Source organism: Cyanistes caeruleus, chromosome 34, assembly GCF_971803275.1.
Source record: "Cyanistes caeruleus chromosome 34, bCyaCae1.hap1.1, whole genome shotgun sequence".
NCBI lineage: Eukaryota > Metazoa > Chordata > Aves > Passeriformes > Paridae > Cyanistes > Cyanistes caeruleus.
In genome coordinates this window covers 2,190,567-2,209,295 of record NC_141735.1, presented here as the reverse complement: position 1 = coordinate 2,209,295, position 18,729 = coordinate 2,190,567, and the positions used below count along the sequence as shown (strand labels likewise).

Below are 18,729 nucleotides of genomic sequence, written 5' to 3'. Positions count from 1 at the left end.
CCAGAAATGAACCCAAAAACCCCAAAAAACCCAGAAATGAGACCCCAAAACTCCCAAAAACCACAAAATCCCTAAAAAAACCCAAAAATGAGACCCCAAAACCCCAAAAATCCCAGAAATGAGACCCCAAAGCACCGAAAAACCTCAAAACGACGGAAAAACCCCAAAAAAAGACCCCAAAACCCCAAAAATGGACCCTCAAAACCCCTGAACCCTCCTGAACCCCCCCGGAGCCCCCCAGGACCCCCCAAAACCCCCCCCAAGACCCCCTCAGAACCCCCCAGGACCCCCCCAGACCCCCCCAAATCCCCCTGACCCCCCCCCAGGACCCCCCAGCCCCCCCCAGGACCCCCCACAACCCCCCTGACCCACCCGGACCCCCCCAAATCCCCCCCAGCCCCCCCCAAGGTCCCCCCGAACCCCCCCAGAACTCCCCAGGACCCCTCAGAACCCCCCAGGACCCCCCACAACCCCCCTGAACCACCTGGACCCCCCCAGAATCCTCCCCAGAATCCCCCCCAGACCCCCCCCCCGGACCCCCAAAATTCCCCCCCTGACCCCCAAAATCCCCCCCAGCCCCCCCCAGAACTCCCCAGGACCCCTCAGAACCCACCAGGACCCCCCCAGGACCCCCCCACAACCCCCCTGAACCCCCAAAATCCCCCCCAGCCCCCCCCCAGGACCACCCCCAAATCCCCCCCGGACCCCCCCCCAAATCCCCCCCAAGCCCCCCCCGAACCCCCCAGAACTCCTCAGGACCCCCCAAACCCCCCCAAACCCCCCCGGACCCCCCCGGACCCCCAAAATCCCCCCCAGCCCCCCCCAGGACCCCCCCGAACCCCCAGGACCCCTCAGAACCCCCCAGGACCCCCCCCAAATCCCCCCCAGCCCCCCCCAAACCCCCCCAGAACTCCTCAGGACCCCCCAGATCCCCCCAGGACCCCCCAGGCCCCCCTCAGGACCCCCCCAGGACCCCCCTGAACCCCCAAAATCCCCCCCAGCCCCCCCCAGGACCCCCCCCAGATCCCCCCCAGATCCCCCCCGGACCCCCCCAAACCCCCCCGGACGCCCCCAGCCCCACCGCAGGTCCCGGCAGGTTCTCGTTCTGCTTCAGGCGCAGGCTCAGCTCCCACGGGCCCGGCAGGAGCCCCCCCAGAACCGGGGGGGACACCGGGACCTGCGGGGACACCGGGGGACACCGGGGGACACGGTGAGTGACACGGTGACATGGGGGGGGACACGGTGAGTGACACGGTGACATGGGGGGACACGGGGGGACACGGGGGGACACGGGGGGGACACCGGGACCTGCGGGGACACCGGGGGACACGCTGAGTGACAGGGGGACACGGGGGGGACACGGGGGGACACGGTGAGTGACACAGGGGGACACGGGGAGACACGGGGGGGACACGGTGAGTGACACAGGGGGACACGGTGAGTGACACGGTGACATGGGGGGGGACACGGGGGGGACACGGGGGGGGACACCGGGACCTGCGGGGACACCGGGGGACACGGTGAGTGACACGGGGGGACACGGGGGGACACGGAGGGGGACACGGAGGGGGACACGGAGGGGACATGGGGGGGACACGGTGAGTGACACCAGGGGACACGGGGGGACACGGGGGGGACACAGGGGGACACGGTGAGTGACACGGTGAGTGACACCGGGGGACACGGGGGGGACACGGGGGGACACGGGGGGGACACCGGGACCTGCGGGGACACCGGGGGACACGGTGACATGGGGGGGGACACAGGGGGACACGGGGGGGACACGGGGGGGACACCGGGACCTGCGGGGACACCGGGGGAGACATGGGGGTGCCATGGCGGGACACGGGGGGAGGGACACGGGGGGGACAGAAATTACTCAGGGGTGACACACAGGGGACACAGGTGACACACAGGGGACACAGGTGACTCAAGGGTGACACAGACACGACAGAGATGACCCCCCCAATGACCCCCCAGGTGACCCCAGGTGACCCCAGGTGACCCCCAGGTGACCCCAGGTGACCCCCAGGTGACTGGAAATGACCCCAGGTGACCCCCAGACAACCCCAGTGACCCCCAGGTGACCCCAGGTGACCCCCAGGTGACCCCCAGGTGACCCCGGTGACCCCATGTGACCCCATGTGACCCCAGGTGACCCCAGGTGACCCCAGGTAGCCCCACGTGATCCCGGTGACCCCCAGATGACCCCAGGTAACTCCAGGTGACCCCCAGGTGACCCCAGATGACCCCAGATGACTCCCAGGTGACCCCAGGTAACCCCACGTGACCCCGGTGACCCCCAGGTGACCCCAGGTGACCCCCAGGTGACCCCAGGTGACCCCAGATGACCCCAGGTGACCCCCAAGTGACCCCAGATGACCCCAGGTAACCCCATGTGACCCTGGTGACCCCCAGATGACCCCAGATGACCCCAGGTGACCCCCAGATGACCCCAGGTGACCCCGGTGACCCCAGGTGACCCCAGGTGACCCCGGTGACCCCAGGTGACCCCAGATGACCCCCAGGTGAACCCAGGTAACCCCACGTGACCCCGGTGACCCCCAGGTGACCCCAGATGACCCCAGATGACCCCAGGTGACCCCAGGTAACCCCACGTGACCCCGGTGACCCCCAGATGACCCCAGGTGACCCCCAGGTGACCCCGGTGACCCCGGTGACCCCCAGATGACCCCCAGATTACCCCAGGTGACCCCGGTGACCCCAGGTGACCCCAGGTGACCCCCAGGTGACCTCAGATGACCCCAGATGACCCCCAGGTGACCCCAGATGACCCCCAGGTGACCCCGGTGACCCCGGTGACCCCCAGGTGACCCCAGGTAACCCCATGTGACCCTGGTGACCCCCAGATGACCCCAGGTGACCCCAGGTGACCCCGGTGACCCCCAGATGACCCCAGGTGACCCCGGTGACCCCAGGTGACCCCAGGTGACCCCAGGTGACCCCCAGATGACCCCCAGGTGACCCCAGGTGACCCCACGTGACCCTGGTGACCCCAGATGACCCCAGGTGACCCCAGGTGACCCCAGGTGACCCTGGTGACCCCAGGTGACCCCAGGTGACCCCAGGTGACCCCAGATGACCCCAGGTGACCCCAGGTGACCCCAGGTGACCCCGGTGACCCCATGTGACCCCATGTGACCCCAGGTGACCCCGGGGACAGCCCCTGCCCTACCTGTGCCCAGGCCGGGGGCAGCTCCTGCCACAGCAGCCTCAGGTCCCACAGGTGCAGCCGCTTGTGCAGCACAGCCGGGGGACCCCCCCCGGGAACACCCCCAGAGTCCTGGTACTCCACCCTGGGGGGACACACACACCTGAGACACCTGAGACACACCTGAGACACCTGAGACACACCTGAGACACACCTGAGACACACCTGAGACACCTGAGACACACCTGGGGTACACCCAGACACCCCCGGGAACACCCCCAGAGTCCTGGTACTCCACCCTGGGGGGACACACACACACCTGAGACACACCTGAGACACCTGAGACACACCTGAGACACCTGAGACACACCTGAGACACACCTGAGACACACCTGAGACACACCTGAGACACCTGAGACACACCTGAGACACACCCAAACACACCCAGACACCCCCGGGAACACCCCCAGAGTCCTGGTACTCCACCCTGGGGGGACACACACCTGAGACACCTGAAACACACCTGAAACACACCTGAGACACACCCAGACACACCTGAGACACACCTGAGACACACCTGAGACACACCTGAGACACACCTGAGACACACCCAGACACACCTGAGACACACCTGGAGTACACCTGAGACACCTGAGACACACCTGAGACACACCTGAGACACACCTGAGACACCTGAGACACACCTGAGACACCTGAGACACCTGAGACACACCTGGGGTACACCTGAGACACCTGAGACACACCTGAGACACACCCAGACACCCCCGGGAACACCCCCAGAGTCCTGGTACTCCACCCTGGGGGGACACACACACCTGAGACACACCTGGGGTACACCTGAGACACCTGAGACACACCTGAGACACCTGAAACACACCTGAGACACACCTGAGACACACCTGAGACACACCTGGGGTACACCTGAGACACCTGAGACACACCCAGACACACCTGAGACACCTGAGACACACCTGAGACACACCTGAGACACCTGAGACACACCTGAGACACCTGAGACACACCTGGGGTACACCCAGACACACCTGAGACACACCTGAGACACACCCAGACACACCCGGGAGCACCCCCAGAGTCCTTGTACTCCACCCTGGGGGGACACACACACCTGAGACACCTGAGACACCTGGGGTACACCTGAGACACCTGAGACACACCTGAGACACCTGGGGTACACCTGAGACACCCCCAGACACCCCCGGGAGCACCCCCAGAGTCCTGGTACTCCACCCTGGGGGGACACACACACCTGAGACACCTGAAACACACCTGAGACACCTGAGACACAGCTGAGACACACCTGAGACACACCTGAGACACCTGAGACACCTGAGACACACCTGAGACACACCTGAGACACCTGAAACACACCTGAGACACACCTGAGACACCTGAGACACACCTGAGACACACCTGAGACACCTGAAACACACCTGAGACACACCTGAGACACACCCAGACACACCTGAGACACACCTGAGACACACCTGAGACACCTGAAACACACCTGAGACACACCTGAGACACACCCAGACACACCTGAGACACACCCAGACACACCTGAGACACACCTGAGACACCTGAAACACACCTGAGACACACCTGAGACACCTGAGACACACCTGAGACACACCTGAGACACACCTGAGACACCTGAGACACCTGAGACACCTGAGACACCTGAAACACACCTGAGACACACCTGAGACACCTGAGACACCTGAGACACACCCAGACACACCTGAGACACACCTGAGACACACCTGAGACACACCCAGACACACCCAGACACACCTGAGACACACCTGAGACACCTGAAACACACCTGAGACACACCTGAGACACACCTGAAACACACCTGAGACACCTGAGACACACCTGAGACACACCTGAGACACACCTGAGACACACCTGAGACACACCTGAGACACCTGAGACACACCTGAGACACACCTGAGACACACCTGAGACACACCTGAGACACCTGAGACACCTGAGACACACCTGAGATACACCTGAGATACACCTGAGACACCTGAGACACCTGAGACACACCCAGACACACCTGAGACACACCTGAGACACACCCTGACACACCTGAGACACACCTGAGACACCTGAGACACCTGAGACACACCCAGACACACCTGAGACACACCTGAGACACCTGAAACACACCTGAGACACACCTGAAACACACCTGAGACACACCCAGACACACCTGAGACACCTGAAACACACCTGAGACACCTGAAACACACCTGAGACACCTGAAACACACCTGAGACACACCTGAAACACACCTGAGACACACCCAGACACACCTGAGACACACCTGAAACACACCTGAGACACCTGAGACACACCTGAGACACCTGAAACACACCTGAGACACACCTGAGACACACCTGAGACACACCTGAGACACCTGAGACACACCTGAGACACACCTGAGACACCTGAGACACACCTGAGACACACCCTGACACCCCCAGAGTCCTGGTACTCCACCCTGGGGGGACACACACACCTGAGACACACCTGAGACACCTGGGGTACACCTGAGACACACCCTGACACACCCTGACACACCCTGACACACCCTGACACACCCTGACACACCCTGTCACACCTGACACACCCACACTCACCCCCTGACACACCCCCTGACACCCCCTGTCACCCCCGCTGTCACCGTCACCCCTCACCTGGGCAGGTGCAGCTCCAGGGCCCCCCCCGGGCCCCCCCCGGGCTGTGGGGGCAGCTCCACCCTGAGCTCGGTGTCCTCCAACAGCAACTGCAGCCGGCGGAGAACTGACAGGGACACGGGGACAGGGGACAGGGGACACGGGGACAGGGGACACGGGGACAGGGGACAGGGGGACAGGGACACACAGGGGACACGGGGACAGGGGACAGGGGACACACACACGGGGACAGGGGACACGGGGACAGGGGACAGGGACACACAGACGGGGACACACAGGGGACAGGGACACACAGACAGGGACACACAGGGGACACAGGGACACGGGGACAGGGACACACAGACAGGGACACACGGGGACAGGGGGACAGGGGACAGGGGACACACACAGGGACACACAGACGGGGACACGGGGACAGGGGACACACACACAGGGACACACAGGGGACACGGGGACAGGGGACAGGGACACACACACAGGGACACGGGGACAGGGGACAGGGACACACAGGGGACACACACACAGGGACACGGGGACAGGGACACACAGGGGACACGGGGACAGGGAACAGGGACACACAGGTGACAGGGACACACGGGGACACGGGACAGGGGACAGGGACACACAGACAGGGGACAGGGGACAGGGACACACAGGGGACACGGGGACAGGGACACGGGGATAGGGACACGGGGACAGGGACACGGGGACAGGGACACACAGACAGGGACACGGGGACAGGGACACACAGACAGGGACACACAGACGGGGACACAGGGACAGGGACACACACACAGGGGCACACACACAGGGACACGGGGGGACACAGGGGACAGGGGACACACACAGGGGACACACAGGGGACACAGGGACAGGGGACATGGGGGAACAGGGGACAGACAGGGGACACAGGGGGGACAGGGACACGGGGACAGGGGACAGGGACCACGGGGGGGACACAGGGGATGGGGACAGGGACACGGGGGGGACAGGGGACACAGGGACAGGGGACACAGGGACAGGGGACACACAGGGGACACAGGGGGGACACACAGGGGACACAGGGGACAGGGGACACACAGGGGACAGGGACACAGGGGGGACAGGGGACAGACAGGGGCCAGGGGACACAGGGACAGGGACACACAGGGGACAGGGGACAGTGAGGGGACACAGGGGAGGGGTCAGCTGCAATCTCCACACCCTGAACAAGGACCCCTCCCCCCCCCGTGTCACCTCCTGCAGGGACACCTGGGTCCCCTCCTGCCCCCCCAAGCTCCCCCCATGTCCCTGTCCCCTGTCCCCACCCCTGTCCCCCTGTCCCCACCCCTGTCCCCAATCCCCTGTCCCAAATCCCCTGTCCCCATCCCCTGTCCCCCTGTCCCCAATCCCCTGTCCCCAATCCCCTGTCCCCAATCCCCTGTCCCCTGTCCCCATCCCCCGTCCCTTGTGTCCCCCTGTCCCCCTGTCCCCAATCCCCTGTCCCCATCCCCCTGTCCCCTGTCCCCATCCCCCGTCCCTTGTGTCCCCCTGTCCCCCCTGTCCCCATTCCCCATGTCCCTGTGTCCCCTGTCCCCATCCCCATGTCTCCCTGTCCCCATTCCCCGTGTCCCCATATCCCCATGTCCCCATGTCCCCTGTCCCTGTCCCCATGTCCCCGTGTCCCCTGTCCCCATCCCATCTCCCCTCTCCCCACCCCTGTCCCTGTCCCCCTGTCCCCATTCCCCATGTCCCCACATCCCCATGTCCCCGTGTCCCCTGTCCCCATCCCCATGTCTCCCTGTCCCCATTCCCCGTGTCCCCACATCCCCATGTCCCCGTGTCCCCATTCCCCATGTCCCCCTGTCCCTCTGTCCCCCTGTCCCCATCCCCATGTCCCCCTGTCCCCATCCCTGTGTCCCCACATCCCCATGCTCCCATGTCCCCGTGTCCCCTGTCCCCATCCCCCTGTCCCTGTCCCCGTGTCCCCATTCCCCGTGTCCCCATGTCCCCATGTCCCCTGTCCCTGTCCCCGTGTCCCCTGTCCCCTCACCTGTGTCAATGGTCAGTGCCAGCGCCTCCAGCCCCTCCAGGGGGGGCGGTTCTGGGGGGGGGTCCCGGCCCTGCTGTGACCCCCCCGGGGGGGGCGACCCCGAGCCCGGGGACCCCGACAGCCCTGGGGGGACACCGGGGACACCGGGCTCAGGGGACACCGGGGACACTGGGGACACCGGGCTCAGGGGACACCGGGGACACCGGGGACACCGGGGACACCGGGCTCAGGGGACACCGGGGACACCAGGGACACCGGGCTCAGGGGACACCGGGGACACCGGGCTCAGGGGACACCGGGGACACCGGGGACACCGGGCTCAGGGGACACCGGGGACACCGGGCTCAGGGGACACCGGGGACACCGGGGACACCGGGCTCAGGGGACACCGGGGACACCGGGCTCAGGGGACACCAGGCTCAGGGGACACCGGGGACACCAGGGACACCGGGGACACCAGGGACACCGGGGACACCGGGCTCAGGGGACACCGGGCTCAGGGGACACCGGGGACACCGGGCTCAGGGGACACCGGGGACACCAGGGACACCGGGGACACCGGGCTCAGGGGACACCGGGGACACCGGGGACACCGGGGACACCGGGCTCAGGGGACACCGGGGACACCGGGCTCAGGGGACACCGGGGACACCGGGGACACCGGGCTCAGGGGACACCGGGGACACCGGGGACACCGGGCTCAGGGGACACCGGGGACACCGAGGGCTCAGGGGACACCGGGGACACCGGGCTCAGGGGACACCAGGCTCAGGGGACACCGGGGACACCGGGGACACCGGGGACACCGGGCTCAGGGGACACCAGGGACACCGGGCTCAGGGGACACCAGGCTCAGGGGACACCGGGGACACCGGGGACACCGGGCTCAGGGGACACCGAGGGGTCAGGGGACACTGGGGTCAGGGAACACCGGGCTCAGGAGACACTGGGGTCAGGGGACACCGGGGGGTGTGACACAGGGGGACACCAGGGTCAGGGGACACTGGGGGGACATGAGAGGACAGCGGGGTCAGGGGACACTTGGGGGGACACAGGGTGTGACAGGGAGGTGACAGTGACACCGGGGGAGGGTGACAGGGGACACCGGGGGGTGAAAGGGGGGTGACAAGGACACTGGGGGGTTACAGGGACACCGGGGCTGTGACAGTGACACGGGGGGGGGGGGGGGGGGGGGGTGACAGGGAGGTGACAGTGACACCAGGAGGGCTTGACAGTGACACTGGGAGGGGGTGACAGTGACACCAGGAGGTGACAGGGGTGTGGCAGTGACACCGGGAGGTGACAGTCGCACCGGGAGGGTGTGACAGTGACACCGGGAGGTGACAGGGAGGTGACAGTGACACCAGGGGGTGTGACAGTGACACTGGGAGGTGACAGTGCCACCGGGGGGTGTGACAGTGCCAGCGGGAGGTTACAGGGAGGTGACAGTGCCACCGGGAGGTGACAGTGCCAGCGGGAGGTTACAGGGAGGTGACAGTGCCAGCGGGGGGTGACAGGGAGGTGACAGTTCCACCGGGGGGTGTGACAGTGCCACTGGGAGGTGACAGGGAGGTGACAGTGCCACCGGGGGGTGTGACAGTGCCACCGGGAGGTGACAGGGGTGTGACAGTGACACCGGGAGGTGACAGGGAGGTGACAGTGCCAGCGGGGGGTGACAGGAGTGTGACAGTGCCACCGGGGGGGTGTGACAGTGCCAGCGGGGGGTGACAGGGGGGTGACAGTGCCACCGGGGGGGTGTGACAGTGCCAGCGGGGGGTGACAGGGAGGTGACAGTGCCACCGGGAGGTGACAGTGCCACCGGGGGAGGTGACAGTGCCAGCGGGGGGTGACAGGGCACTCACGGGGCCGCAGCACGAGGCGCAGGTGGCAGAGGCGCAGCCGCACGGGCTCTGTCCCCAGCGCTGCCCAGGGCACGGTGACAGTGACAGCCCCGAGCGCTCCCTCGCGCAGCTCCAGCGGCGCCCCCGCCTCGGCCAGCAGCTCATCCACGGCCTGGGGGCGCGGGCTCAGAGACCCCCGAGTGGCCCAAAACCCACCCCAAAACCCCCCAAAAACACCCCAAAAACACCCCAAAAACGGCCCCGAAACCGACCCCAAAACACCCCAAAAACACCCCAAAAACGGCCCCGAAACCGACCCCAAAACACCCCAAAAACACCCCAAAACCCCCCAAAAACACCCCAAAAACACCCCAAAAACGGCCCCGAAACCGACCCCAAAACACCCCAAAAACACCCCAAAAACGGCCCCGAAACCCACCCGAAACTGACCCGAAACCGCCCCAAAACTGCCCCAAAACCGCCCCAAAAACACCCCAAAAACACCCCAAAAACACCCCAAAAACACCCCAAACTGACCCAAAACCCACCCGAAACCGCCCCAAAACCACCCAAAAACTGCCCCAAAAACGGCCCCGAAACCCACCCGAAACTGACCCAAAACCACCCAAAAACTGCCCAAAAACCCACCCGAAACCGACCCAAAACCACCCAAAAACTGCCCCAAAAACACCCCAAAACCACCCCAAAACTGCCCAAAACCCACCCGAAACCGCCCCAAAACCGCCCCAAAAACTGCCCTGAAACTGACCCAAAACCCACCCGAAACCGACCCCAAAACACCCCAAAACTGCCCCAAAAACGGCCCCGAAACTGCCCCAAACCGCCCCAAAAACTGTCCCAAACCACCCCAAAACCGACCCAAAAACTGCCCCAAACTGCCCCAAACTGCCCCAAAACCGACCCAAAAACTGTCCCAAAACCCACCCGAAACCGCCCCAAAACTGCCCCAAAAACGGCCCCGAAACCAACCCAAAATTGACCCAAAACTGCCCCAAAACCGCCCAAAAACTGCCCCAAAACCGCCCCAAATCCGCTCCAAAAACCCACCCAAAACAGCCCCAAAACCCATCCTGAACCAACCCAACCCCACCCGAAACCGACCCAAAACTGCCCCCAAAACGGCCCCAAAACTGTCCCAAACTGCCCCAAAACTGCCCCAAAACTGCCCCAAACTGACCCAAAACCGCCCCAAAACTGTCCCAAAACTGCCCCAAACTGACCCAAACTGACCCAAAACAGCCCCAAAACCTCCCCAAAACCCATCCTGAACCACCCCAACCCCACCCGAAACCGACCCGAAACGGCCCCAAAAACTGCCCCAAAACTGCCCCAAAACTGCCCCAAAACTGTCCCAAAACTGCCCCAAAACTGTCCCAAAACTGCCCCAAACTGACCCAAAACCGCCCCAAAACCAACCCAAAACTGCCCCAAAACTGCCCCAAAACTGTCCCAAAACTGCCCCAAAAACGGCCCCAAACTGACCCAAAACTGTCCCAAAACTGACCCAAAACTGTCCCAAACTGCCCCAAAACTGCCGCAAACCCCACCTGAACCACCCCAAGCCCACCCGAAATGCCCCAAATCCGCCCCGCAATTCCCATCAGCATCCCAACAGCCCCGCCCCCACCCGCTGCCCCGGTCCCCTCCCGGTCCCCTCCTGTCCCCTCCCGCCCCCACCCGCTGCCCCAGTCCCCTCCTGTCCCCTCCTGTCCCCTCCTGTCCCCTCCCGGTCCCCTCCTGTCCCCTCCTGTCCCCTCCTGTCCCCTCCCGGTCCCCCCTGTCCCCCCTGTCCCCGCTGTCCCCTCCCGGTCCCCTCCTGTCCCCTCCCGGTCCCCGCTGTCCCCCCGATCCCCTCCCGCCCCCACCCGCTGCCCCAGTCCCCGCTGTCCCCTCCTGGTCCCCGCTGTCCCCCCGGTCCCTCCCGGTCCCCGCTGTCCCCTCCTGTCCCCCCGGTCCCCGCTGTCCCCCCGCTCCCCGCTGTCCCCCGGTCCCCTCCCGTCCCTCCTGTCCCCCCGGTCCCCGCTGTCCCCCCGCTCCCCGCTGCCCCCCGGTCCCCTCCCGTCCCTCCTGTCCCCTCCCGTCCCCTCCTGTCCCCCCCGGTCCCCTCCCGATCCCGGTTCCCCGGTCCCCCCGATTCTCCTCTCCCCTCCGGTCCGCTCCGGTCCCCTCCTGTCCCTCCGCTGTCCCCCCCTGTCCCCTCGGTCCCCTCCCGGTGCCCCCAGCTGTCCCCCCCCGTTCCCCGCCCCGGTTCCCCCCGGTTCCCGGTCCCCGCTGACCGCCGCCCGCAGCCGCAGCTCCCGCAGGCTCCCGGTTCCCCCCCGGTTCCCCCCGGTTCCCCCCCGGTTCCCGGTTCCCCCCGGTTCCCCCCGGTTCCCGGTCCCCGCTGACCGCCGCCCGCAGCCGCAGCTCCCGCAGGCTCCCGGTGCCTCCCCGGTTCCCGGTTCCCCCCGGTTCCCCCCGGTTCCCGGTCCCCGCTGACCGCCGCCCGCAGCCGCAGCTCCCGCAGGCTCCCGGTGCCTCCCCGCAGGTCCAGCCCGAGCTGCTCGAGCCGCAGCGGCTCCTCCAGGAAGGGCCCGAGCCAGCGCTGCAGCGCGTACCGGGCGGCGCGGGCCTTCAGCGCCTCGGGCCAGCCCCGCGCCCAGCGCGGCATCGCCGTGCCGGAACCGGCACCGGAACCGGTACCGGCGACAGCACCGGCACCGGCGACAGCACCGGCACCGGCAGCAGCACCGGCAGCGGCAACGAGAGCGCCACCGAGAGCGGCACCGGCACCGAGAGCGGCAGCGGCGCCGGGAGCGGCACCGGGCCCGAACCGGGAGCGGCGCCGGCACCACCGGGAGACACCGGCGCCGCCGCTTCCGGGTCCGCCCACACACTTCCGCTTCCGAGCCGCGGCTGCCATTGGCTGCCGCGGGTTTGATTGACGGCTGGCTCCGTCAATCAGCGGGCGCTGCGCCCGGCCGGCCAATCACGAGGCTGAGAACAGCGTGCGCGTGCGCTCCGACCAATCGGAGCCCGCGGAACTCGGAAAGGGGGAGGGCCCAGGGGAAGGCGGGGTCTCCGAACCCGGAAGCGGGAAGAGCCGGGGCTGGGGGCGCTGAGGGGGCGGAATTGGAGAAAGGGAAAATCCGGGGCGGATTTGGGGGTCGGGACCGGACCGGGGGGCAATGAAGGATTTTGGGGATCAATGAAGGATTTTGGGATCAATGAAGGATTTTGGGGGGATCAATGAAGGATTTTGGGGATCAATGAAGGATTTTGGGGGGATCAATGAAGGATTTTGGGGATCAATGAAGGATTTGGGGGATCAATGAAGGATTTGGGGATCAATGAAGGATTTTGGGGATCAATGGAGGATTTTGGGGATCAATGAAGGATTTTGGGGGGATCAATGAAGGATTTTGGGGATCAATGAAGGATTTGGGGATCAATGAAGGATTTTGGGGATCAATGAAGGATTTTGGGGGGGATCAATGAAGGATTTGGGGATCAATGAAGGATTTTGGGGGGATCAATGAAGGATTTTGGGGATCAATGAAGGATTTTAGGGATCAATGAAGGATTTTGGGATCAATTAAGGATTTTGGGGATCAATGAAGGATTTTGGGATCAATGAAGGATTTTGGGGGGATCAATGAAGGATTTTGGGGATCAATGAAGGATTTTGGGATCAATGAAGGATTTTGGGGATCAATGAAGGATTTTGGGGATCAATGAAGGATTTTGGGATCAATGAAGGATTTTGGGGATCAATGAAGGATTTTGGGGATCAATGAAGGATTTTGGGATCAATGAAGGATTTTGGGGATCAATGAAGGATTTTGGGGATCAATGAAGGATTTTGGGATCAATGAAGGATTTTGGGGGGATCAATGAAGGATTTTGGGGATCAATGAAGGATTTTGGGATCAATGAAGGATTTTGGGGGGATCAATGAAGGATTTTGGGGATCAATGAAGGATTTTGGGGGGATCAATGAAGGATTTTGGGGATCAATGAAGGATTTTGGGGATCAATGAAGGATTTTGGGGGGATCAATGAAGGATTTTGGGGATCAATGAAGGATTTTGGGATCAATGAAGGATTTTGGGGATCAATGAAGGATTTGGGGATCAATGAAGGATTTGGGGATCAATGAAGGATTTTGGGATCAATGAAGGATTTTGGGGATCAATGAAGGATTTTGGGATCAATGAAGGATTTTGGGGGGATCAATGAAGGATTTTGGGATCAATGAAGGATTTTGGGGGGGATCAATGAAGGATTTTGGGGATCAATGGAGGATTTTGGGGATCAATGAAGGATTTTGGGGATCAATGAAGGATTTTGGGGGGATCAATGAAGGATTTTGGGGATCAATGGAGGATTTTGGGAACAATGAAGGATTTTGGGGATCAATGAAGGATTTTGGGGGGATCAATGAAGGATTTGGGGATCAATGAAGGATTTTGGGATCAATGAAGGATTTTGGGGATCAATGAAGGATTTTGGGGATCAATGAAGGATTTTGGGGATCAATGAAGGATTTTGGGGGGATCAATGAAGGATTTTGGGATCAATGAAGGATTTTGGGGATCAATGGAGGATTTGGGGATCAATGAAGGATTTTGGGATCAATGAAGGATTTGGGGATCAATGAAGGATTTTGGGGATCAATGAAGGATTTTGGGATCAATGAAGGATTTTGGGGGGATCAATGAAGGATTTTGGGGGGATCAATGAAGGATTTTGGGGATCAATGAAGGATTTTGGGGGGATCAATGAAGGATTTTGGGGATCAATGAAGGATTTTGGGGATCAATGAAGGATTTGAGGATCAATGAAGGATTTTGGGGATCAATGAAGGATTTTGGGATCAATGAAGGATTTTGGGGATCAATGAAGGATTTTGGGGATCAATGAAGGATTTTGGGGATCAATGAAGGATTTTGGGGGGATCAATGAAGGATTTTGGGGATCAATGAAGGATTTTAGGGATCAATGAAGGATTTTGGGATCAATGAAGGATTTTGGGGGGATCAATGAAGGATTTTGGGGATCAATGAAGGATTTTGGGGGGATCAATGAAGGATTTTGGGGATCAATGAAGGATTTTAGGGATCAATGAAGGATTTTGGGATCAATGAAGGATTTTGGGGGGATCAATGAAGGATTTTGGGGATCAATGAAGGATTTTGGGGATCAATGAAGGATTTTGGGGGGATCAATGAAGGATTTTGGGGATCAATGAAGGATTTTAGGGATCAATGAAGGATTTTGGGATCAATGAAGGATTTTGGGGATCAATGAAGGATTTTGGGGATCAATGAAGGATTTTGGGGGGATCAATGAAGGATTTTGGGGATCAATGAAGGATTTTGGGGGGATCAATGAAGGATTTGGGGATCAATGAAGGATTTGGGGATCAATGAAGGATTTTGGGATCAGTGAAGGATTTTGGGGGGATCAATGAAGGATTTTGGGGGGATCAATGAAGGATTTTGGGGATCAATGAAGGATTTTGGGATCAATGAAGGATTTTGGGGGGATCAATGAAGGATTTTGGGGGGATCAATGAAGGATTTTGGGGATCAATGAAGGATTTGGGGGATCAATGAAGGATTTTGGGGGGATCAATGAAGGATTTTGGGAGGATCAATGAAGGATTTTGGGGATCAATGAAGGATTTGGGGATCAATGAAGGATTTTGGGGATCAATGAAGGACTTTGGGGATCAATGAAGGATTTTGGGGATCAATGAAGGATTTTGGGGGGATCAATGAAGGATTTTGGGGGATCAATGAAGGATTTGGGGATCAATGAAGGATTTTGGGAATCAATGAAGGATTTTGGGGATCAATGAAGGATTTTGGGATCAATGGAGGATTTTGGGGATCAATGAAGGATTTTGGGGATCAATGAAGGATTTTGGGGGGGATCAATGAAGGATTTTGGGGATCAATGAAGGATTTTGGGGGGCAATGAAGGATTTTGGGGATCAATGAAGGATTTTGGGGGGCAGCTCCTGGAACCCCCCAGACCCAGAAGAGTCCAAGAGCTCCTGGTGCTGCTTCGTTTAACGCGGGGCTGGGGTTGGTACCGGGTCAGAACCGGGGGTCAGAACTGGGTTGGTACCAGGTCAGTACCAGGTCAGTACCGGGTCAGTATCGGGTCAGAACCGGATCAGTACTGGGGTCAGTACCAGGGGTCAGAACCGGGTCAGTACTGGGGTCAGTACCAGGGGTCAGAACCGGGTCAGTACTGGGGTCAGTACCGGGTCAGAACTGGATCAGTACTGGGGTCAGTACCAGGGGTCAGAACCGGGTCAGCACTGGGGTCAGTACCAGGGGTCAGAACCGGGTCAGTACTGGGGTCAGTACCGGGTCAGAACCGGATCAGTACTGGGGTCAGTACCAGGGGTCAGAACCGGGTCAGCACTGGGGTCAGTGTCAGGTCGGTACTGGATCAGTACTGGGATCAGAACTGGGTCAGAACCGGATCAGTACCAGGTCAGTACCGGGGTCAGTGTCAGGTCAGTACCAGGATAAGAACCAGGTCGGTACCAGGGGTCAGTACCAGGATCAGAACCGGGTTGGTACCGGATCAGTACCAGGGGTCAGTACCGGGGTCAATGTCAGGTCAGTACCGGGGGTCAGTACCAGGATCAGAACCGGGTTGGTACCGGGTCAGAACCGGGTCAGTACCGGGTCAGTACCGGGTCGGAACTGGATCAGTACTGGGGTCAGAACCGGGTCAGTACCGGGGTCTGTGTCAGGTCAGAACCGGGTCAGTACCGGGTCAGTACCGGGTCAGTACCGGGGTCAGTGTCAGGTCAGTACCGGGGATCAGAACCGAGTCAGTACCAGGTCAGTACCGGGTCAGTACCGGGTCAGAACTGGATCAGTACTGGGGTCAGTACCGGGTCAGCACCGGGTCAGCACCGGGTCAGTACCAGGGGTCAGTACCGGGTCAGCACCAGGTCAGTACCGGGGTCAGTACCGGGGTCAGTGTCAGGTCATAACCAGATCAGTTCCAGGGTGGTACGGGGTCAGTACCAGGGATCAGAACCGGTTTAGAACCGGGTCAGTACCAGGTCAGTACCGGGTCAGAACTGGATCAGTACTGGGGTCAGTACCGGGTCAGTACCGGGTCAGAACCGGGTCAGAACCGGGTCAGAACTGGATCAGTACTGGGGCCAGTACCGGGTCAGTACCGGGTCAGTACCGGGGTCAGTACCGGGGTCAGTGTCAGGTCAGTTCCGGGTCAGTACCGGGTCAGTTCCGGGTCAGTACCGGGTCAGCACCGGGTCAGTACCGGGCCAGCCGGCACATGTCACACCTGCAGGACGTGGCCGACACCGTCCGGAGCCGCCGCGACCCCCCCGGGCAGCGCACGGTCACCTGCACCTGGGGGAGGGGCAGGGAGGGCGTGGTCAGGGACAGACACGCCCCAAACACACCTGAGCAGGCCCCGCCCACACCTGGACACACCCCTGACACACCCTGAGACACCCTGACAGGCCACACCCACACCTGGACACACCCCTGACACACCCTGACAGGCCACACCCACACCTGGACACACCCCTGACACACCCTCACCTGGACACACCCTGCTACCCCCTGACACCATGACAGGCCCGACCAACACCTGGAAACACCCACACCTGTCACACCCTCACAGGCCACACCCTCACCTGGACACACCCCTGACACACCCTCACAGGCCACACCCACACCTGGACACACCCCTGACACACCCTCACCTGGACACACCCACACCTGGACACACCCCTGCTACACCCTGACACACCCTGACAGGCCACACCCACACATATCACACCCTCACAGGCCGCACCCTCACCTGGACACACCCCTGACACACCCTAACAGGCCACACCCACACCTGGACACACCCCTGACACACCCTCACAGGCCACACCCCCACCTGTGCAGCCCCGCCCCCACCCCGTTCCCTCCTGCAGGCCCCGCCCACCCTGGTCACGTGCTCCATGGTGCAGCAGCGCGCCTCGGCCAGCAGGGGGCGCCCTCCGGCGTCCAGCAGCGCGCGGGGGGCGGGGCCGGCGCGCGACTCGCAGTGCCCCGCGCATGCGCCGAGCGAGGCCACGCCCCGCGGCCGGCAGCGCCCCGCCCCCCGCGGGAGGGGAACCGGGACCCCTGGGAAAGGGGGGGAGGGGTGAAAAGGGGCGGGGCCTGGGGAAGGGGCGGGGCCTCGAGTACTGGGGAGGGGCGGGGACCCATTGGGGTTTGGGGGGGGTCCCGGGGGGCGGGGTCACCAGTGGGGTTTGGGGGGGTCCCAGTGGGGTTTGGGGGGGTCCCAGTGGGGTTTGGGGGGTCCCAGTGGGCGGGGTCTCCAGTGGGGTTTGGGGGGGGTCCCAGTGGGCGGGGTCTCCAGTGGGGTTTGGGGGGGGTCCCAGTGGGCGGGGTCACCAGTGGGGTTTGGGGGGGTCCCAGTGGGCGGGGTCTCCAGTGGGGTTTGGGGGTCCCGGGGGGGGCGGGGTCACCAGTGGGGTTTGGGGGGGGTCCCGTGGGGGCGGGGTCACCAGTGGGGTTTGGGGGGTCCCAGGGGGCGGGGTCACCAGTGGGGTTTGTGGGGGGTCCCGTGGGGGCGGGGTCACCAGTGGGGTTTGGGGGTCCCGGGGGGGGCGGGGTCACCAGTGGGGTTTGGGGGGTCCCGTGGGGGCGGGGTCACCAGTGGGGTTTGGGGGTCCCGGGGGGGCGGGGTCCCGGTGAGGAGTCCCGGGACTCCCGGGGGGTCACGGGAGGGACCGGAAGTCCCGCGGGGGGTGGGGGATCCCCCGGGAGCGGGGACGGTGCCCTGGGCACGGCGGACCCCGGAGGTCCCGGGGGGGCTGCGGGTCCCGGGGGTCCCCCCGGCTCTTACAGCGGAGGCGGCAGCCGGGACCGGGGCCGGGGC

The 18,729-nt window shown here is 62.7% G+C and overlaps 1 protein-coding gene across 1 annotated transcript; it reads right to left on the bottom strand.

Moving 5' to 3' along the window:
* Positions 1–1,057: 1,057 nt before the first annotated feature.
* Positions 1,058–12,663, bottom strand: LOC147647794 (autophagy-related protein 2 homolog A-like; the record flags this gene model as incomplete). The annotated part of the gene is made up of 6 exons (XM_086870882.1): positions 12,293–12,663; positions 9,814–9,964; positions 7,952–8,074; positions 5,920–6,025; positions 3,197–3,317; positions 1,058–1,177 (listed from the first exon to the last, which is right to left on the bottom strand). Coding segments are annotated over exons 1-6 (792 nt in total), but the record flags the coding sequence as incomplete, so codon positions are not given.
* Between the last annotated feature and the right edge of the window lie 6,066 nt (positions 12,664–18,729).